A 22206-nucleotide genomic window follows, 5' to 3' on the forward strand; every position below is an offset into this window, starting at 1 on the left:
AGGTGTTTTTTTTTTTTTTTTTTTTTTTTTCATGGAAAACATTATTCTTATTTATTTATTTTTTATAAAAAAAAATATAAATTAAATATTTAAAGGCAAACTAAAATAAAATGTTATTTTATGTTTTTTATTTACCCAAATGGAATTGTGCAATCAATATTCGGGTGAAGATCCATTGTAAGTAGCCCTATCGGCCGGCCTCGCTCGATAATCTGTCCCAAAAATTTCCTCTATCCGGCGAAATTTAGTGGCGAAGCTTATGTTACCATGATTTCCATTCTTGCTCAGGTAACCAAGCATCCATGCTCCGATGGACTTCCAGAGCTGATTCGATTTCCTTGCCATTTATTGGGTGCAATTTGATCTCATTTTCTTCTCCTTTTTGGTGGAAATCTGGATCCAATTGCAGGAGCGACTTCTTGGTGCTGCACTGGGCAGCGTATTCGTCGGGGTTGTTGTTTTTGAGCAGCGGAAAAGCATATACAGATCCATTTCGGAAAATTATCCGCCAGCCACCCAATCTCCGGTATGTTTAAAATTTCCCTTTCTGTTACCCTAATCATTAACTTTTTATGGCTTGTGTTTGACCATTGTGAAAATGTAATGAAATTATCAAATGTATATGTGTGAATATTTGAATGATTGGGAATAAGGGGAGAGCGTAGTGAAATTATCAAAATTTTCAATAATGTCATTCAGGTTAAATCATCTGTAAGTAGTTTTTTTTTTTTTTTTTTTTTTTTTTTTTTTTTTTTTTACATTTTTGACATTGATCTTAATCTAAACATGGCTTGATGTGTATAATTTTTATGTTTTTCTTTATATCAATAAATTTATGGTAAGTTATATTTCTTTTAATATAAAGCTGAAATATACATTATTTGAATACTGTAAAATCAATTTTTCTACACACGAGTTTAATTCATCATAGAAAAATATAAAGTTTTGTATAAGAATGTGTTCTTTACTTCATTTGTGAAGGATTAGATTGTAACAGACCAATGGAGGACCATGGGTATCAAGAAAATTCGTTATTTGCTGTCATTTTAGATGTCTAGGCATGCTGCATTTTGATGGTAGAAATCTGAGTGACTACTCTTTGGACAGTTTTGATAACTGGGTTCTCAACAATATTTGTTAATTCAAAGCAGAAGTGTCTCAGAATAAGGATTTTTTTTAACAAGAAACGTCTCAGAATAAGTAACTATATGGCACCTGAATTTTTTCCATCTGGGAGTGGTGAGTATTGAATAATGTGGACTGTCAGGGTTTATGTATTTGGAAGGAATTATTGATATTATTATTTAATCTAAACTTTGTTCTTGGCCGACAAGTTCTCTTACCAACAATGTAGAATTCCTTAATGCAAGTTCTACCATCTCTGAATTTATACTTCCATCTAGCAGCTAACCCCACTAATCTAATAGCATCCTCTTTGAAACGACTTTAGATGAAAAAAGCTGTATTAGCAAAGAAATATGGCCCAGAGATTTCGCACCTATGGAATAGAGCTGTAGACCAGACATTTGGACCTGTGATTCAGGCTCTCAGTTCACGGGGATGGTGATATGTGGAGAATGTTTTCTTGATCAATGTACTTGCATGAATCATGTAAGAAAACAGAATTTTAAATTTTGTATTTTTAACATTCTGGATTATTAAACAATTGATGTTATGACTGTGGAACAAAGCTATGAGTATAAAGGCCTTTAAAACAATAAAGCTGAGTATGAATGAGAACAAAGCTATGAGTATTTTTAACATTCTGGATTATCAAACAATTGTATTTTCTACTATACATCCTCTTGCGTAAATATTTGTCTATCATCCTTTGAGACTGTTTATGCGGCTAAATTGATGTAACTCTTATGCAATTGAAACAACGGAATTCAACTGGACGTTCTAATATTGAGTTAGCACTGAGGTTGAGCCATGTTGTGTTACTGATCACATTGTTCCAGTTGCTTATTGGCTTCTAGTGCTTGGTTTTGCTTCTATTCATCTAGTTTTTTGATGGACTCAACGAGGAAAGGGTATTGGTCACATGTGTCCAGTATTTCTCTACTTCAGCAGCTATCACCTGATATGGTTGTTTGTTGAACGATCTGAATTTTGGGGTTGCGCACTTCACAGGAAGACCCTAATGTTACGGTAGTTTTTATTGGCATTGATATGGCAATGTATGCATGACTTTTATCATTTGTATTTGTACACTTTTGTTCTATCGTACAACCATGAACCATCTGCTTGGTATGTGTTCTTGAAGTAAATCTTGGTTCCTAAAACCTTTTGTTGGAAAGTTTCCACCATTTCTACGTACAGTTCCATTTTGGTTGGCCAAAGTTTCCAAATTCATTATATTGAGTTTTAGAACTTTTTAAGACTTTCCTTGTTGCAAACATTTAGTGCGGCCATGGTCAATAATTCTATTACTTTTTCTTCATTTGATTATTCATCTGGCATAATTTCTGGAAGGCCCCATTGCTAGTTGTGATTTTTTTTTTTCTTGGATTCATTCATGAACGCGCCTTATTAGTAGGATTAGAGCCAGAAACTTCGAAGGAGCAAAAAATTTACACATGGGGGGAGAGGAGGGATGAAGAAAATTTTAGGAAACACAATTTAGACGATAGATATAGAACAGCCTCCTATATATATAACAGATTAATAAATATGTATAGCCATAGCCGCTATCAATCTTGGAGAAATAAACAAGAAAGGAGTAATAAACTAAACCGAGGAAGAGAAGTGCCCAAGTGTTTGTTAGGCTCATAAACATGTTGGATTTGAGCATGTCAAGCACCAGGTTTTGCAGACATGGCTCGGTTTGCGTTGGCTAGGCGGGTACGTAGTACATAGTACACCCCCATCGCCAAAAACACAGCAAATGTGATGCCAAACACAATTCCCAGAATCCCAAAAACCCCCTCACCTTTCTGAGTTGTTGTGGAGTATTTGCTTTCTTGTGCAGGTTTAGATTGCAGTTGAGCTGCAAGGGGCAAAGGGGAGCATTTGGATGCACCACATGGGTCTTCGGCATTGGGACTCTGGGTTCTTGGATGGAAGAAATCATACGCCATTGGAGAGAACGCCACCGGGTTCTCGTATACCAGGCCATGAGGGGCTCTGCCTTCAGCTCGGACGATGGAAAGAAATGTGAATGAAGAGAGATAGAACAGGAAAGTAAGCGTTTGAGCCATGTTTGTCGATTTTCGTCGACCCAGTGCCCTGAAGTAGAAGCAGAAGCAGAGGTAAGTTGTGATTATAGTTCCTTAACCTTTTGTGGTGCTTTTGAAATACATTTATAGTGTCTTGAGAAGTGGTTGTTGCTTGGACTTAAATTTTTGTGATGAAGAAAGGGAGGGGAAAAAGAATATGGCATTCTCTCTCTAGCGCATATACAATTATGTCCTAGGCTATACTTGAGTCCTGGCCAATTGAACACATAAGAAGTGGGGCAGGGGATTAATAAGATAATGTGTTCAATCATGCATATTTTGTTTTGATTACAAGTTAATCAATCTCATTAAAGGATTGCGTAGCTTGAATCTTCATTTCCACTTTCATGCTTTTCTTATCATCTCATTTACTTTCCTTACTATCTTCTCAACAATTAGAATATCTCTCTCGCTCTGTCTCATCCTAATAGATCATTCATTATTTGCACGAGATATCCCCTGTTTGGGGCTTTCACGAGCACATCCATTTATTAAATGTCAAGTTCCTTCTTGTCACCCACCAAGTTCACAAGACTTATCTTGGAACAAAATTCCCATTTTTAAATGTCACCTAGATCCCATGTCGATGGGAGAGTAGAATGAAACATTTTTCATAAGGGGTGGAAACCTCTTCCTAGCTGACATGTTTTAAAAATCCTGAGGGGAGCTCAAAAAGGGAAGCTGAAAGAGGACAATATTTGCTAGTGGTGGGTTTGGGCTATTACAAATGGCATTAGAGCCTGACATCGGGCAATGTGTCAGCGAGGAGGCTGAGCTCGAAGGGGGTGGGCAAGAGGCGATGTGCCAGCAAGGACGCTGGACCTTGAAGGGGATGGATTGGGGGGTCCCACATTGATTGGAGAAGGAAACGAGTGATAGCGAGGACGCTGGGCCTTGAATAGGAGGTGGATTGTTAGATCCCATATTTGGGCCTTGAAAAGGGTAAGCCCAAAGAAAACAATATCCGCTAGCGATGGGTTTGAGCCGTTACATTTTACCTTGTTTTACCTTGAAGTTGCTCGCTATATTGATTGAATTGGCTCATTGGATCTAATGTTGGAGCTAAATGGTAAAATATTATGATGTTTATGATGATGTGATGATAAGCTTCATAACAACTCTCTATTATCTCTAATAGTTGGGCTAATAGGCAAGTTTTGTGACGCCCTATTTCGAGGTTACCATTATTTTTCTCGTATCTTCCTCTTGCTTTGATTAGTCCCAAAGTAATTACCTTATTTTTTAAGGTTATTTTATGCTTTGAATCTCCTTTGGTTGGTTAATTGTGAATTAATTGAATTTAGCTGTTCTTGGGTAATTTAGGCGATTAAAATTTTCAGCCAAGATAAAATTAATTTTTAATAAAATTTTGGAAAAAGAGATTTTAAAATAAATCTTTAATTTCATTTTTGGAGATTAATTTTTTTAATTTTATCTTCTAATTCAAAAGGAAACCACAACCTTTTTCTTTTAGAATTGCCTAAATCTTAGGAGTTTAAATTGTGACTCTTAGGAATGGTAGGATGTCTATTAACAGGAGAGCTTTTGTCACTTTTGGGTTCCTTAACACTTTCGGCTTCAAGTTCAGCTTCACCACATCAATCGATCGTCTTCTTTGCTCAGCTTCGTTCACAATTGCACGTGCTCGTTGCCATTGACTTCTTTATCCTTTGTCACTGTTTTCTTTTCTCATCGTTCAACCACCGTGCCTCGACCTTCGACAGTAGCACCAAGATTTGGCTAGTGGTATGCTCAATGTCCCTTTGACTTTTTTTTTTTTTTTTTTTTTTTTTTTTTCCATTTTGGTTTAGTAGATCGAACTTTGAGTTCACATTTTATTCAATTGTGTCTTAGATGTGAACTTTGCTACGTCACTACACTTCCATCATTGTTCTTTGTAGGACACGATGTTATGCATCGCTCACCTAGTGGTTATGACAGTTAGTACCACAAGCGATTGAGAATGAGGAAGAACGAGCATCATCAAAGAAACGTGCATGGAACACAAGCAATACTAGGATTAAGTGCAAGACTTGTGTATAGAGATGTCCATGGAGCAAGGCGGGGATGAGAAAGTCTTCCCCGTAGTCATTCCCGCCACCTATTTCATTCTTTGTTCTCGTGAAATTCTCTATTTATTTTTATGTTTTTTGGATTATTTTTTCTTGTTACTATTTTTAAAAAAATTAATTATTTTAAAATTTTTATTTATTAATATAATCTTAATTTAAAAATTGAAAAAAATCCTAATAAATTAATATATTTCATAAACAAGGTATATATATATATATATATATATATATATATATAATATTTTAATTCAAAATTTAATATTACAATATAGTTTTTAACAATAAAAAAACAAATAACATAATTTTCAATTTAAATATTACCATTAAAGTCTCAAAACTAATGGAGAATCCCCACCCTATTCGAGGCAGGTAAAATGGAGATGCACTGAAGGTTAAACTAATGTAACGTTTTGTTAGACCAATTCAATTGGGTTAGTTCTAACGAGAGGTTTTTAAAGCATACAATAATACCATACTTTTATACAGGGGAAGAGAAGGAAATGAGAAGTCTAATCTGAAATCAATTTCCAATACCAAAAACTTTAACATCTCATTTACAAATGAAACCAACTTTAATTTTTACAATACAATATATGAGTATCATTCTTACACCAATCTCTGTCTCTTTGTACACCCAAAACTGGGATTACAACCTGACACCAATGCACTACTGTGATTCAAACAACATGACTCTGACTCTGAAGGAACGCCAGAGAAATTCAACATAGAACTTGAACACATTCTAGGACTGTTCACCACAACACCCTGTCCTTTCATCAACACAGGAGGTATCTTGAACGGCTGCAACGGGGGCGGATTCCTCCACTGGGGGAGCGGCCCGGCCACGAGCAGCGTCTGAAGCAACGGCCCAGCCTCCATCACAGACTGCAGCAGCCTCCCCTTCTCTGGCAGTTTCTTCCCCTTCACAATGTTCTCAATCACCAACCCACATGGATCCACATTATACGAATCTCCAACGTTTAAGCTCGAGAAATCAGTCGACGAAACAGCATCGAAGAACGAATCAACGACGGGCGAGCCAAGAGATTGAGATTGAGGATTGTTGTTGAATGTATCAGCTGAAAGGCTGTTGGATTCTGTGATGCTGGAATTTGCTTTACCTACAGGACTTTCAGCTTGAAAATGAGATGTTAACATCAATTCATTCAACACCTTTTGAAGCTGATTCTTTGCTTCATCTCTTTCTTTGTAAGCCATTTGAAGAAGATTCATCAGATTCTTTACACTCTCTTTGTTCTTCATCATCTCTTGATTTGCCTCCATTTTTGCTGATTCTAGCTCAATTGTAGCACACAAAAGCTTCTGTTTTATCTCATCCCACCCCTATAAGCATAGCTCAATCGATTAAAACATTATAATCTCGATCGAATCGAAACATTGAAACAGGCAAAGATTCCCATTGGAAGCGAACAGAGTTTTTTGTTTGTTTTTTACAAGGGAGAATCAATTCAGCAGTGCAAAGCCAAAAACTATGCTCACTACAAGTTTCAAGACGAACATGGTCCAATCATTGCAGGATAGAATTATTTATTTGATATGATTTAACATATTCCAAAAACAAAACTATTCCCTATCAGAAATTATGAACACCCTTGTTGGAAAATCACTGTTTCAGAACACCCAATTTCCAGAATCCTCTGTTTATTCATGAAATTGGGGTTCAAAAAACAGCAAATTACAGAAACCAATTGAGACCCAAATGCAAAAATCGCTTGTGTTTCAGTTTTTTCAGCTCCCAACAAGAGAAACCCATGAAAGCCCAGAAGAAAGCATTTGAATAGCAACATATAGACAAGAACAGAGAGAAAATAAAGGCCAGAAAGTATCCTCCATGGATGAAGTTAACAAGAAAAGACCAAAGAAATGGAGTGGAAATGGCAAAGAGAGGAAGACCCAGAAGAGAAAATGGAAATCAGAGAGGGAGAGATTGACGAACCTGTTGATAAGTCCAGAGAGAATCAAAATCCTCCATTGATGAGAGCTTGGTGGAGAAAGGGTTAAAGGGAAATGGAAGGATTAGGGAGTTGAAAGAAGGGTGAATTCTCATTCATTTATAGAGAGACCAGATTTTATTCACTTTTTTTAAAAAAAGGTTTTGTTTTTGGACAAATATCCAATCCAATGAAGCTGCCGTCCTCATCAAACAAACAAAAATTAAAGGGTACATGCCAAAACAAAACAAATATAAAATTTTTAGATTCCATTTCCCACCTCTCCCTTCACTATTTTAATTTTTTACAATTTATTCTCGAAAAAATTTCAATTTGTTCATAAATCCCCTGTAACGATCCATGCCCACCATTTGAATTAGGACCGACTTTCCTTGCATCCCATTACGACATACTCACGTTACCTATTCCTTACTTCTTAAGAGTGAAGAGTATCCATACCAACTAACACTTTGTTAGTATAAGTAGGGACTTTCAATTTTTTTTAAGTCTGTCTTAGCCATCCTATTCTCAAGATCTCTCTCCTTCCTATGTTGTCTTAGATCATTTATATACCCAACTTTATTCGTGTATCACATTTTGACTCGAAAAACCTAAACACTTAGTCTAACTCAATCTAATTTAATCTTGTCTAATCTAATCCGACTATTAATGATGTGAAGTTACTAAAAAGCCCCTTAAAAGAGTCAAAACTCATAGTAGCTAGTATAGGGTTAGCGGGGGAATAAAAAAAAGAGATTGGGGTGAGGGGGTGATTGCAAATGATAAGCATTTGCTTTGGTTCATTGGACACCTAATTCCAATTCTACAATTTTCAACGCCCTTTTCATGATTTATGTAAAATAATTTTTTAAAAAAATAAATAAAACTTATTGTTATTATTATTTTTGGAATTCTATGCTCTTTCATGATTATTTAAAATTATTTTTGTAAATTTTATTATTGAAAATTGTTTTTTTTTAGTACTTTGGAACTTTGTTTTTTACATTAAAAGTCAACTAAATAGAAAAAATATATATATTTTTAATTTAAAAAATATATTTTCCATAAGATTTTAGATTAATTTTTTTAAAATAATCATGAGTAGTGACTGTCACTATAGAGTTTGAATTCGTTTTCTAATCTTACTTGTCTCAACGTTATTGGACTAAGGAACATGTTTGGAATGAATTTTGAATTTTGTTCGAGAAATTTTAAATTAAGTCCAATTTTTTAAAAAAATATATGAAAGAAAAAATAAATAAATAAATAAAAGGGTTTAAATTTGAAAGGAGGAAGAGGGGCAGCCCTAGATTGCTATGCTATACTATTGTGAACTGCCCAAGAAAACTGACTTTCAACCATATTAGAGTTGACTTATTATCCTACTTATTATTCCCTTCTCCCACTACTTTATACCAAAATAGGCTTTTACTTTTTTCTTTTTTTTTTCTTTTATCTAAAAAAAATAAAATTTTATCGTAGAAAGTTACTATCTATACCAACAAATTATATGATTAAATGTGTTTTGTTTGAAGCAATTTTATCGAATGATATCGTATAAAATTTTCGTAAAATACATGTGAGTGGTAAAAAAAAAATGCCTGAAAGATTCGGGTAAAATTTAATAATAACCGAGGCATATCCGAATAATATAATTTTCGGAGACAAATTTAGATAATAGCTTCTTTCATTTTAACGAAAAAGAATTAAAAAAAATAAATAAATAAAAAAGAACAAAATCACATGGTTTTTTTTAAAAACTCGAATTAATAAAAACCACCTGACCTGATGAAACCTCCATCCGACAGCGACAAAAACAAATTCTATTATTTACCCCAAAATTAAAATTCAAATAAAATTATTAAATCGAATATTATATATTTATTCCCGACAAGCCGTTTCCGCACTTTCCACTGTTCATATTAAACTCCCAAAATAATCTTTATTAATTGAACCTTTTATTTTTGTCTTTTTTTAATTCATTTTAATTCATTTTCAATATTTTTTTTTAATTAATTTCATTTTCCAGATAAACCCTAAATTAAGATGAAAATTTAAACTTTATAATTAACATATTTTTCGTAAATACAAGCTTAATTCAACGATAATTGCCATATTATTAATTAAAAAGTTTGAGACTAAAATTTCCAACAATTTTCTACGTGTATGCATGAACCATGCACTTATAAAACTATGAACTCAATACTATTAAGCTTTCAAAATATAATATATATTTTTTTCTTTTGTCGACCTTATTTTATTTTAATCTCTCTCGATCCCGGCTTAATATTTATTCTAATAAAAAATATTTTTCAACTAATGTTGATCCATAACATTAGATGGATTATTAATTACTAGACTAAGTATGTGAAGTCTATTTAATATTTTTATTACTTTAAAATTATATTTTCATGATGTTATTTACCTATAAAAATGTATACAAAAGAAATTGTAAGGTGTTATTTAAAATGGTCGTTAAAGAAAGGGTTTTACTTAAAAATACTTTGTTTAAAAGCAATATCAATTACATTTTAATTCAAATATTTAATTATTTTGGTTTTTCCCAATAATACTAATACAATGAATCTAGAGCGTTGATGCATGTGTGTTTGGTTTTATTCATGTTAGTAGACGAGTTCCATGTGATCTTGATTCCATAACCTAAATTTACACGTTATAATGTTTTAGATTTGGATAATGTTTTCGCTTCAAATTAAGCATATATTATAAAATTTATAAATGAAAAAGAACCATGAACTCCGAATAAAGTAACCCCCTACCCAAGGTTATATACTGTCAGTCGTTGTTGTTACTCTCTTGCTTGCTGATATAATGTCTCTTTCAAAAACCTCTCTCTTCCCTTGCCCTCGTTTTCTAAAACCTTCTTCTTAAACTGAAGGTAGAGGCTTAGCTCACTTGTGGTTGGAAAGTGAATCCGCTACCATCAAGAGTTCGATCAATGATACATGAATAAACAGAAACTACATTCAAATGAGAATAAAAAAGTTGATAGTTACTATTTATATGGACGTGTACCTTTCTTTTAGGTCATTTAATTAGTTAAAATATTTAAAATATAAAAACTAAAATAGGATTAAAATAATATTTTAATGTAAAAAAGTATTGGTCAAACAAAAAGTTTTGAAAAAAAAAAAAGCCACCTCAATTAAAAGCCGGTGCCACGTGTCAATACCCGAATGGAACAGTGTGTACTTTAAAATCCAAGTATACAATAAAAGTAAACAAATATAATTTGAAATATAAACAAAAGAATAAATAATAATATTAATTAATTAATTAAAAACAACATGTCTTTGTCATTTAGTTACAGCTATTTATATATGGCGGCACCAAAGCAAGACCTGTAACGCACATGGTGTGGGGACCATTAGATCATCGACACGTGTACAATATAAAAACAAAAGTGAGGTTGTTAGCACGTGCCGCACGAATGCGTTCTATGCGACACGTGGCGGCTTTTCCGTGTTAAGTGGCACGTGCAATTACTACACGTCGTCGTTTTGAGCTAGAGAGGAATTTAAAAGGAACAAGTAATTAGGTAATTTTTCATGCACTACACATTTGGTTTGAATGGGTTACAGCTTTGGTATGGATTCATTGTATTCAAAAAATTAATGTTAATCTTGAGTTGAATTCATTGTTTGTTTGTGTTACAAGTTAGTGGGATTTAGCAGAGATTTGGAATTTTTGTGAAACATATGTTCTTTTTACGTACAAATTAGTCATTCGAATATCATTACTCGTTCTTCCCGTTTAGTTTAGTTTCAATTGATTCAGTTGACTCGTTTAGGTTTTAAGCTCGATTTCTCTGAATGAATGGATATCGTAGCTGATAAATGTTTGGTCAAAGCAAGTTTAAAAGTATCAACAAAAGCTTGGACAACAAACGAGTTTGCTCTTAGAATACCAAAAGTATCAACAAAAGCTTGGACAACAAACGAGCTTGCTCTTAGAATACCTAAACTGGTTGGATGAAATTGATTGTTCATGAATAACATGTTTCATGTGGCCTTATTACTTATTATAATTGATGTAATGATATTCGAATGAACCGTGTGATCCATGTACTTCCTTGTCGGTTATGATTGCTATGTTAACAAAATTATGTTTATGCCTTGTGAGACACTACAATGTACCATGTATGATAAACATGAATGAAATATTGAATACGAGCATACATATGATAAGAAATTTATGTCATGATAAATATGAAAGTATTATGTGCATCATCTCTTTGAACGAAAATTTTCAATGTGAAATCTCACGCATGTTATATGTCAGTACGATCATTAGTTACTTCTCTAGTATGTTATGTATAAACATGTACACTACATATAGTCATGACATATTTTAAGATAAAATCCACTTTAAATAATTTTGCGTACAGATGCCTTCCACCACCTTTCTTTTCTTAATGGGCTTGCTCTATTCTCCTATATAGTTTTTGCCCCAAAGTTAGTGGACATCGATGATAACTTGACTCAACTTTTCATCATTTAGATTATCCTAAAACAGGCTCAAGAGAATATGAACAACGTCAGTGGTTGATGACTATTAGTTGTCTACATAAGTAAACAAATGGCTAATATGATCTCTCTGCCTCGTTAGTCTACACGGCCCCGACTATTATTTATTCACGAATCACCTAGTAACGTAAATAAACGAAAGAAACCGATGATTAGATTTAGTGGTAGGGGTCCTAAATAAAAGAAATAGAAGAAGCAAAAAAAAAGTGGTTCATAGGGCTTGCTTTGAATGTGACAGATTCCTCACATTGCCTCCTTAAGGATTTGGATCTTCCCACATAAAGGGACAATTCAATGCTCTTTTTTCCATTTTTATATTCATCTTTTATTTCAAATCTTTCAAATCCATCTCTATTCATTTTCTTTTAATATTTATGATAATTAGTTTTATAAATATCAATTTAATTCGCTCGTTATATTACGATATTATAATTTACAAAAATTACATAATTTATCGATTCATGAACTAAACGTGAATCATATCAACTCATTTTTCCACGTAATCCAAATATATTCACTTGAGGGTACCCAAAAATAATACCATTATTAAAGTCTTGAGCTAGATAGTCTCTCACGTAATTCTACCCTCTTTTTATTTAATAATAATAATAATAATAATAATAATAATAATAATAATAAAGCTTTTTATCATGGATAGAGACGTCTGTAGAGTGGGTAGAGACGGGAAACCTTCTCCATCTCCGCCGCCTCCACTTTTTTTTCAATTCTCATCTCCACGGAATTCTCAAGAATCAGAGCGAAAATTTTTCATTAAAAAATTGTGGACAGAAAATTGTGTCCTCTCTTCTCTTATATATATATATATTAAAAACTATTTAGAATGGATTTCCGTATCTGACAAATTAAATGAATATCTCTTATTATGGAGCATTTAAAATAATATTACAAAATATCAAGAAAAAAGCTTCATTTAGGCCCCCACCAAGAATCGCAAAGTTTGCAACCAAAAAACAGAGGAATTTATCCAAAGAATAAAAACATGCATAATATTATTATTATTATTATTATTATTATTAAAAAGTGTTGAACTTTTGGTAGAGATTGTGGTTTGAATTGAAAAACACAAAAACACAGCTCAATCATACCTCATATCCATTAATGTTCTGATTCCCCATTTTTCCATTATTTGACGTGTTTAAGATTTGAAATTTAAATACGTGCATGATAGCTTTAATATTCTTCGACATCCCTATACAGATCACAGCATATGTCAATTTGACGTGTTTAAGATTTGAAATTTAAATACGTGCATGATAGCTTTAATATTCTTCGACATCCCTATACAGATCACAGCATATGAGTGAGGAGAAAGTATAATAAAAAGATCTCTGTTGATTCAAATCCTCGACATAGATGGTTACAATTTATGATATCAATACCAAGTAAGTATATATACTCATTTTCTAGAGTATATATTTGTCTCGAAAAGGAAAAAGAAAATGGGAATATGAAAGGACAATAGAGAGGAGAAAGCAAAGAAAAAGATGAGAAAGGCATCACTTTGTTAAGCCTATGGCCTTTGAAATTCTGATGCTCATCTCCCATCGAGAGGCCCCTTTGAATTTCATTGTGTTTCTTGTAATTCTTTGAGGGAAAATGGGATACAAACAAAACCCATTTGATAGAACATCCCAAAAATGATATTGATTCAAGAACAAGCTCAAGATTGAATGGGAAGTCATGATTTAAAATGAAAAGGGTATGTAATAATTATGAACAATCATGGGAGAGTTGAAGATAATGGACATGAATGAAAGGGTGACCAGGTTCATTGTTCATTAATTTTAACGAAAAAGTTGTCTCAAAGAACCAAATTAAAAGGAAGTTTGGATAGCTCAGCTCAGCTCAGGTCAGCTGATTTCCCCATTTCAGAAAATTCCAATTCCCACGCAATGTACTAAAAAGGGACACAAACCCTTTCATTGTCAAACCATAGTTTTATGAATTGCTTCATATCTTGTGGCTTTGTGCCTTTATTTTGGCCCTTTCTCATTGTTTTCCCTCTATAAAACCCTTTGTTTTTGCCATTTGTTATGCACATCTACACTCCAATAATACCCTCTTTGCCTCTTGTCCCTATGGCTGGTGTGTCAAATACTGCAGCCCATAGGCCAAGTGAGGAAGAAAGTGAGCTAAGAAGAGGGCCATGGACTGTTGAAGAGGACACATTGTTGATTCATTATATTGCTGCTCATGGTGAAGGCCAATGGAACCTATTGGCTAAACAAGCTGGTATTTATACACACTTGCATTCTCTCCATTCCGAATTCTCTCGTCTTGTCTCGTCTCTTCTTCGAACGTTGTCTTTTGTCAGGTCTCAAGAGAACGGGAAAAAGTTGCAGATTGAGATGGCTGAATTATTTAAAACCCGATATTAAACGCGGGAATCTCACTCTTCAAGAACAACTCCTCATCCTCGAACTTCATTCCAAATGGGGTAATAGGTATATTGACGATCATATTAATTTGATTTACAAACACTTTTTAGAACGTAATTTATAGAATTTGTTTTAAAAGTATTGATATTTGATTAAAAGTTTAAAGATTCAAATCTTTCTCGTAGGTAAAAAATTGAAGACATACCTAATTTCTTTTTTGTTGTAGGTGGTCAAAAATTGCACAAGAACTACCGGGGAGAACGGATAACGAGATTAAAAACTATTGGAGGACCCGAGTTCAAAAACAGTTACGTCAGCTGAAAGTACAAGCTCACAGCAGGAAACTTTTGGATGCCATTTGTCATTTGAGCATGCTAGAAGCCATGGACCAAACATCCAATTACTCCATAAATTTGCCTCCATCTCTCCATAACATGAACTTACCAAACTCATCGAATAGTACTGTTGTTCTTCCGGCCAACCATGGCAGCGGAGCTCCTCCGCCGCCTCCGCCGCCTCCACGTTCCGTCCAGCAATGGCCTGAAGTCTCAGCATGGCCACCAAGTCCTTGTGGTGAATTCATGGAAGCTTGGAGGTTTGACATGGTGGGGCAGAAGCAGCAACATGAGGCAGTTGGTGCGTTGGGTGATTGGGAAGTTGGTGATCGTGATGCCCAAATGATAGCACCAGATTGGGTGTTGGAGGATGCCATGGTTGAAAACTTGTGGAGCTTGGATCATCACTTGATATAATAATATAGTTGCTTGCTGTGAACCCTTTTTTGCATTCTAGATTCTAATTTTATGTGTAATCTGTTTAGATTTTAGAACTTAGGAAGGTTAAGTTGGAGGAAATTTTCTTAAAATAAAGTTTAAAGGTGTTGGGAAAAAATTAATTGTTATGTATCCCCACGTAATGTAAACACTACGTCTTTCAGGCTCACTAAATTAAGGGTATAACTCTGATATCATGCACTAAATTAAAGGTATAACTTTGATATCATGTTAGGGACCATAAATCTTTACATTGATATGATGTTGTCCACTCAGAGAATAATAAGCTCTCGTGGCTTTGCTTTTGCTTTTGGTTTCTACTATGACCAGTGTTTCACACCGTCCAATGACTAGCTTTCATATCAATTTATCACGACCCAATTTTCGAGGTTTCGAGAAATCGAATCGTGATGAAAGTACAAAATCAAACACACATAGAACAAAATCAACATAAAGCAAAAACATTGAAATGTGAAAAATATGGTAAAATTTTGTGCTGTTTTAAAAGACATGCAATATCAGTGTCAAAAGTTTCAAGTTATTTACAAACTGAGAAGGGTTATGGGATACAAAAGAATACAAAATCAATCCTAAAAGGAATACAAGATACTAATTTGACAAGAAAGTAAAAAAAAAAATAACCGAAGAGTATAATGAAGATTCTGCAAGCGTGTCAAGAGTGCAGTTTGGACCGAACAATTGTGTTATCAAAATCATAAATATTTTTGTAGATTGAAGCTAGACCCGTGTTTTGTGTCGACACGATTTTTAAAGAACGAACCTTATTTTTCAAGAGTTTAGACACCATTTAATTTATTTGAATCGAACGAACCATAATAAATTTACAGCACAATCCAATTGTAGTTTAGGATGAGGTTGATTGGACGTTTTCAAACATCATCAAGTTCATGAACCTGATTAAACTTTGATGAACGTGAAAAATATTGGTTTCACTGATAGCCAAATGAGGTTAAACATATGAGACACTTCCACCAAAATTGGAAAACATTACCAAACATGTTCCTTTGAAAAGTTGACCATTGGATGTCTTTTCAACGGAATAATACTAATAATAAGAAGAATTTGACTGCTATTTGTCATCCTTGATGGATTTTACCGCTGCTCATCAGCCGCCACTCAGCTGCCAGCAGCCATACTTTAGATAGCAACCAAGATTTTTCTTCCTTGGATCATAACTTTATACCCACTTTCTCACGTTCCTCTCCTGTTTGTTTGTTTGTTTTTTTTTTTTTTTTTTTTTTTACGGTTCACTTCAACCGTTGAAATTTCTATGATTTTGTTGTTTGTTCGAGCCGTTGGTATGCTCTAAGGAGATATTGACAATTCATATATGTTGAGAATTGTTAGAGTTCCACCGTGGCTAATTAAGGAGAAGATCATGAGTATATAAGTGAGAGATATTATGTCTATTTGTACTAGGTTTTTTGAGAAAAGAAAAAGTACAACCATGAAAACTTATGCTCGAAGCAGACAATATCATACTAATATAGAGGGTTGTTGTCCTAACATGGTATTAAAGTCATGTCAATAGAATTCTCAAGGCACGTCTTCTTAGAATACCAACGTGAAGGATAGGATAATTAAGAAAATTTTAAAAGAATTGAAAATCACTATCTATACCAGCAAGGTACACCTTTTTTTTAGTGACTCGGTCATAGGAACTACACAGTTTAAGTGTGTTTTGTTTGGAGTAATTCTATATTGGGTGGTCTTGTGGAAAGGATTTGTGTTGGTCTGTGGGGATAGTTTTCACCCTTAAAATCGATGAGTAAATAACGTGACCATGTCGTAGAGGATGTAGGAGAACGCCAAGACACACAGATGTGAAATCTGAATTTTGAACCCGACGGAGCATATCATTCAATCCTATTTCAATATATACTCCTCCAAAGCTTAAGGGTGGAGTGAATCCAATCCCATCCGGCATAGACAGGTAGAGTTCACTCATTCGGGAGTGTATAGTTTATAGTGCTCATAATTAATTTATATGTATGCTTAAAATGGAATACCTTTTTTTGTTGTCGGTGGAAATTGGGCAACTTTCACTATGATTCGATTATATATGAATTGTGTAAACTAATAATAGTTATCTAATGAATATGTAATGGAATTCAAAAGCTAAGCACTATGGTCGGATTAATCTTAAATTAATTTGTTCTTAAAACATTATATTATAAATGAATGAGCACCACGTCCTCTTGACATGTCCACCTCCCATTATCATATTCCAAGTGCTCGTTTTCCCAAATCTCTCTCAAAAGTAGGTTTCAACCATAATTAATCTTATTTTTTATATATATAATTGTTGGGTCAAATTTAATCGGCCGAACCAACTTAAAAACAGGGTTACAATCTAACTTGACATTCGTGACAGATGTTAAAGATAAGTTGTGACCGGTAAATGTTTGATTTTTGAGATTTTATGTGAGATTCCACATCGATTAAAAAAAAGGAACAAGTGACAACTAGGACGTTGAGTCAAGTGGACACTGGCAGTGTCTCAACGAGAACATTGAGCAGTTCAAGAAGGTGAAGGGGTGAAGTTCGTAAACTCTCATTAATCTTGAGTCTTTCCTTCCGAAATTGGACTAGCAGTTTTGCCGACCTAACCCAAAGTGGATTTTAGAAGAAGGGAAGAGTGGGCAGAGCTTTGCAATAGGAGGATTTTTAGCTCTCTTGAAACGTTTATTGCTTGTAATCAAAATCGTACGTCTAAACCTAGTCTCACATCGATTGGAGAGAGAAACTAGTATCAGCAAGCAAGGATGTTGAGCTCCGAAAGTGGGTGGATTGTGAGATCCACACTGATCACACTGATCGGGGAGGAGAACGAAACATTTTCACCGAGTATAATTAATGAGATAGGAGAGAGAGAGAGAGAGGAGTAGTAGAGGGAATTTGGAAAGATATCACACAAAAGCTTAGAAAAGTAGCTTAGAAAGTGGGCATGAAGATGCATGAGATGGTGCAAGAAAGTGTAAAGAAAACTCCAAATGCTATACAGGTCAGAGCTTTCCCCCTTACCCTCTAAAACAAAAACACACCTTCTATTAACAAATTTAAATGAATCAAATCCCAAACTTTTCCTCCGCCACCTTCCACGGCGGCGAGTACTCCCCGTACTCCCACGGCGCCGGTGATGCCACTGGACCACAGCTCAACTTCTCATCACAAACCGCCTTTACAACACTCTCATCATCAATATCTCTCCAAATATCATCCATCGAATAAGAGTAACCCTTTTCATCCTCTTCACCCATATAACATGACCAATCCCCACCCGTGTCGTAGAAGCTCTCTTCTCCGATATCAATCGTCGGGACCGAGTCAACCGTCGACGAGGACGACGGCGACACCACAACATGATGAACCGCAGCTTTCTTTTTCTCTTGCGCCAATTTTCTCACATGGGTTCGCCAAAAATTCTTTATTTCATTATCCGTTCGTCCCGGAAGCTTCCGAGCAATCTTAGACCATCTAAAAATTAAAAAAAAAAAAAAAATACGTCAGAATCAATGTTAGGAATCACGACTCTCCACAATTGCATGAGCATGAATTCTCGTATTCACCTGTTGCCCCACTTGGAGTGGAGGTCGAGGACAAGGCGCTCTTCTTGGGGAGACATCTTGCCACGCTTGAGACCGGGGTGGAGGTAGTTAACCCACCGGAGACGGCAGCTTTTACCGTTTCTTTTCAAGCCTGCAAGGGAGGAGGAAGGGAGAGGTTAAAAGGAGGTGGAGGAGGAGGAGGAGGAGGAGGAGGAGGAGAAGAGGGGGGGTTTTAATAAACCCTACCTATAATTTGTACTCTCCCGCCACCTTCAAACCTGATACTTTGGCGATGAAATCCCACCGGCGATCACCGAACAAACCAACAAAGCAGACCAATTGGAAGTCCTCTTGCTCTGTCCATGGCCCTTTTCTGACACTTTCCTCTTGCACCATGTTGTGTCTTGTTTTTCTCTCTCTTGTTCTTGTTGTTCTTGTTGTTCTTGTTGTTGTTGATGATTGTGTTGGTAGGAGATTTATATAAGGGGTTAGTTTGTGGACATGGTGGAAGGTGTATAGGCATAACAAATCTCTCCCTTTCATTCTTGATAAAATAATAGCTTATGGGTTTCATATCTTCTTTATCTCCTGATTAAGATAATAGGGAAAAGTTTTCAAGATAACAAAATTTAGTGTGGGTCTCTTTTTTTTTTCTTTAACAAAAAAGAGAAAGTGACTTTGAAGTTATCTATTACTTTTCCGTGAAGAAACAAAGAGACCCACGAAAATGAATCGAGAATTTTGTAAGGATGAAGATTGAAACAGGTGATGAGAATGGAAGTGTGGGATCCCACGTCGATTGGAGAGGGAACGAGTGCTAGCGAGAACGTTGGACCCTGTAGGGGGTGGATTGTGAAATCCCACATCCGTTGGAGAGTAGATTGAAGCATTGTTCATAAGTGTAAGGGTGTAGAAACCTCTCTTAAATATACGAGTTTTAAAATCCTTGAGGGGAAGCGTAAAAGGGAAAACCCGAAGAATAAATGGAAAATTTTGTGAGGATGAAGATTGAAACAGGTAATGAGAATGGAAATGTGAGATACCATATCGATTAGAGAGGGAAACGAGTGTCAGTGAAGACGCTAGACCACGAAAGGGGGGGAAGCATTCTTCGTAAAGGTGTGGAAACCTCTTTTAAGCATACGCGTTTTTAAAAATCTTGAGAGGAAGCCCAAAAGGAAAACTCGAAGAGAACAATACCTATTGAGGGTGGACTTATCTACGTATCAATCAAAAAAAATTAGTGGTCAATTGCTCGAACAATAAAAAAACCCTATATTTTAAAAATGGTCAAAAATACCCTCAATGTTCGATATTGGATAACCAACGTTAAAATTTCATCTTAATATACCGTCAACCTTTCAAGGTCGTAGTAACAATTTGATCAAATAAACTCTAAGAACCTAAAGTTCACAGTCATAACCTTCCAAGGTTAATTTGTCATCGTCTTACTTTGTGGTATCTATTTCTAGCTCGGGAAAATTAAAAAGAAAATATTTTTAAAAAACGAGTTTATGTTAACAAAAAATAAATAAATAAATAAAAGATATTACACCATTTACAATACCTTACCAAATATGAATATTTTAATGATGTATTTAAAATTGATGAATTAATCTTATTTACTTATTTTATTTTTAAATGTCGCAATCATATTGTATTAAAACGACATATTTTTGGGTATCACCTAATCAATTATAATAAAAATATTACCCAGTGTTAATAAATTAGTAATAATAATATAAAAAAACATTTTATGGTGTTTTCATTGAATCTAATTAAAAAATTTTGTTGAAAATAAATAATTTAATTAAATGAATGGGGATTTTGCTTTTGCTTTACCAAGAATTTATAGGACCACACCATTAATATCCAAAATTAAATTATTTATTTATTTATTTATTTATTTATTGTTGATTTGGCTGACAGCTTAAATGGATTATATATTATAATAAGGTGTTAGTGGAATTTGGCATCACATGGCCTTCTCTCATTAATTTGTTAATCCCACCCATTTGCCTTTCCAAAAATAGTATTTTTTTTTTAAATATTTTAAAACATATCTACTCGGGAATCATTTTCGCACCCTTACTAATCAACGTTGGATCTCACAATTCACCCTTTTGTGACCCAGCGTCGTGGCTGCCACACCGCTCCGAACCTGACTTTGATACCATTCGTAACAGTCTAAGCTCACTTCTAGTAGATATTGTCTGCTTTTACCTGTTATGTATCGTCGTCACCCTCACAGTTTAAAAAGTGTCTACGGTAGAGAAGTTTCTACGCCCTTATAAGGATTGTCTCATTAACCGTGAGATTGACGGCGATACAACGGACAAAAGCGGACAATATCTACTAGCGAAGAATTTGGGCATTAGATTTATAATAAAACTTTTACCATAATATATATATATATTTTTTTTTTTCATACTCGTTTATGATTAAATTGTAAATTTTGTCCGTATGAAATTTAACAAAATTCAAATTTAAGTTTCTATAACACTCCGTCTATGATTTGAATCAAGATTTGAAATCTGGATTCAGGGTTTCATGGTTTTGACATTCTCTGCAACCTAAACTGAACCAGTTTTTGTTGTTGATTCTTCGTTTCGAAATGAAGAAGGCAATACGTGGTCGATGGAGGGTGACGATGAAAACACGATCAGCTGCCTCCTTTTCTTACCTACTCATATTTGGTGTTCATAATACTCATAATAATGCTGGCAAGCATAAATGAGTCAAGAGGATGCACACGAGGATACCCCCACTAAACCATTCTCATGCTTTGATTTCAGCCATAAACGCCACATACAACACATCGTGAACATCATCGTCCCATTTTGAGGAGCATCCTTGTCGCTGTTCATCTCGGATCATCATCATCAACATCATCGTATGTCTAGACTCGTGGTCAATCGACTAGCAATCAGTTGGTAAGCCCTTGAATTTGACCCTCAAGTTCTCAATTTTCGTGGGTTCTTGTTGTCAATTGCCTCATGTTTCTTAACTTTCAAATTCGTTGGGGTGTTAAGATCGTCGTCGTACTTCGGTTACTATCATTATGCTTCGTCATCGTGGATTGTCATGGATCACCAAAGTTGAAGAATAAAAGATATCGTGTGAGATAACTTGTTTTAAAAATGCTTGAGTTTGCAATCCGCGCATTTTCATTCTTCATTTTAAAATTGATGTCGATATTTATATGATAACAAACTCGAATGAGCCTAGAGTTAGACTATAACTAAATTTATAGTTTAATACTCAGAATTTATATTGATTGACATTTATGATTTTAATCGATATCATCATTAATTTGAAGTTTTAAGTTTTTAAATGATACCTCCTCAAACTTTAGAGATATAAATTAATCGTACCCAATATTATTTTTTAGTTAAATTAATAAAAATACTCCTAAATTTTATATTTTGTTTCAAAAATACTTTTAAACTTTGAAAAGTTTCAATAATATCCTAAATTTTCTTTAAGAAAAATATCTAGAAACTATTAAGTTACACGTTCCATTATAATTATAGTTTTTAATTTATATTATTTTTTTTAGAAAAAAAATATATTTGAAGCCAAATGGGATATTGTGGAACAGTTGAAGAGTCCATTATAAAAGGTGTATTAGGATGAAGTCTAGGACAATATTATATCATTATTGATATGAAATGAG

General features: G+C 34.4%; 5 protein-coding genes across 5 annotated transcripts; 2 read left to right on the forward strand and 3 right to left on the reverse strand.

Annotated features, from left to right (window-relative positions):
• Positions 1 to 127: 127 nt before the first annotated feature.
• LOC147793723 (uncharacterized) lies at positions 128 to 1763 on the forward strand. The gene is made up of 3 exons (XM_087120889.1): positions 128 to 288; positions 410 to 526; positions 1451 to 1763. The coding sequence occupies exons 1-3, from the start codon at positions 268 to 270 to the stop codon at positions 1565 to 1567; spliced, it is 255 nt and encodes an 84-aa protein (XP_086977015.1). The 5' UTR covers positions 128 to 267; the 3' UTR covers positions 1568 to 1763.
• Positions 1764 to 2597: 834 nt separating this feature from the next.
• Positions 2598 to 3200, reverse strand: LOC111788471 (uncharacterized). The gene has a single exon (XM_023668806.2). The coding sequence runs from the start codon at positions 3198 to 3200 to the stop codon at positions 2796 to 2798; it is 405 nt and encodes a 134-aa protein (XP_023524574.2). The 3' UTR covers positions 2598 to 2795.
• Positions 3201 to 5782: 2582 nt separating this feature from the next.
• Positions 5783 to 7396, reverse strand: LOC111787431 (uncharacterized). The gene is made up of 2 exons (XM_023667390.2): positions 7248 to 7396; positions 5783 to 6634 (listed from the first exon to the last, which is right to left on the reverse strand). Exons 1-2 carry the CDS (start codon positions 7356 to 7358, stop codon positions 5897 to 5899), a joined length of 849 nt encoding a protein of 282 aa, XP_023523158.2. The 5' UTR covers positions 7359 to 7396; the 3' UTR covers positions 5783 to 5896.
• A 6432-nt stretch (positions 7397 to 13828) lies between these two features.
• Positions 13829 to 15229, forward strand: LOC111787434 (transcription factor JAMYB-like). The gene is made up of 3 exons (XM_023667392.2): positions 13829 to 14042; positions 14125 to 14254; positions 14415 to 15229. The coding sequence occupies exons 1-3, from the start codon at positions 13844 to 13846 to the stop codon at positions 14938 to 14940; spliced, it is 855 nt and encodes a 284-aa protein (XP_023523160.2). The 5' UTR covers positions 13829 to 13843; the 3' UTR covers positions 14941 to 15229.
• Positions 15230 to 17891: 2662 nt separating this feature from the next.
• Positions 17892 to 19013, reverse strand: LOC111787446 (transcription factor MYB48). Its single transcript, XM_023667409.2, has 3 exons — positions 18809 to 19013; positions 18552 to 18681; positions 17892 to 18459 (listed from the first exon to the last, which is right to left on the reverse strand). The coding sequence occupies exons 1-3, from the start codon at positions 18924 to 18926 to the stop codon at positions 18051 to 18053; spliced, it is 657 nt and encodes a 218-aa protein (XP_023523177.1). The 5' UTR covers positions 18927 to 19013; the 3' UTR covers positions 17892 to 18050.
• Positions 19014 to 22206: the final 3193 nt, after the last annotated feature.

The sequence above is a fragment of the Cucurbita pepo genome, chromosome 2, assembly GCF_057944985.1.
Source record: "Cucurbita pepo subsp. pepo isolate OVF chromosome 2, ASM5794498v1, whole genome shotgun sequence".
NCBI lineage: Eukaryota > Viridiplantae > Streptophyta > Magnoliopsida > Cucurbitales > Cucurbitaceae > Cucurbita > Cucurbita pepo.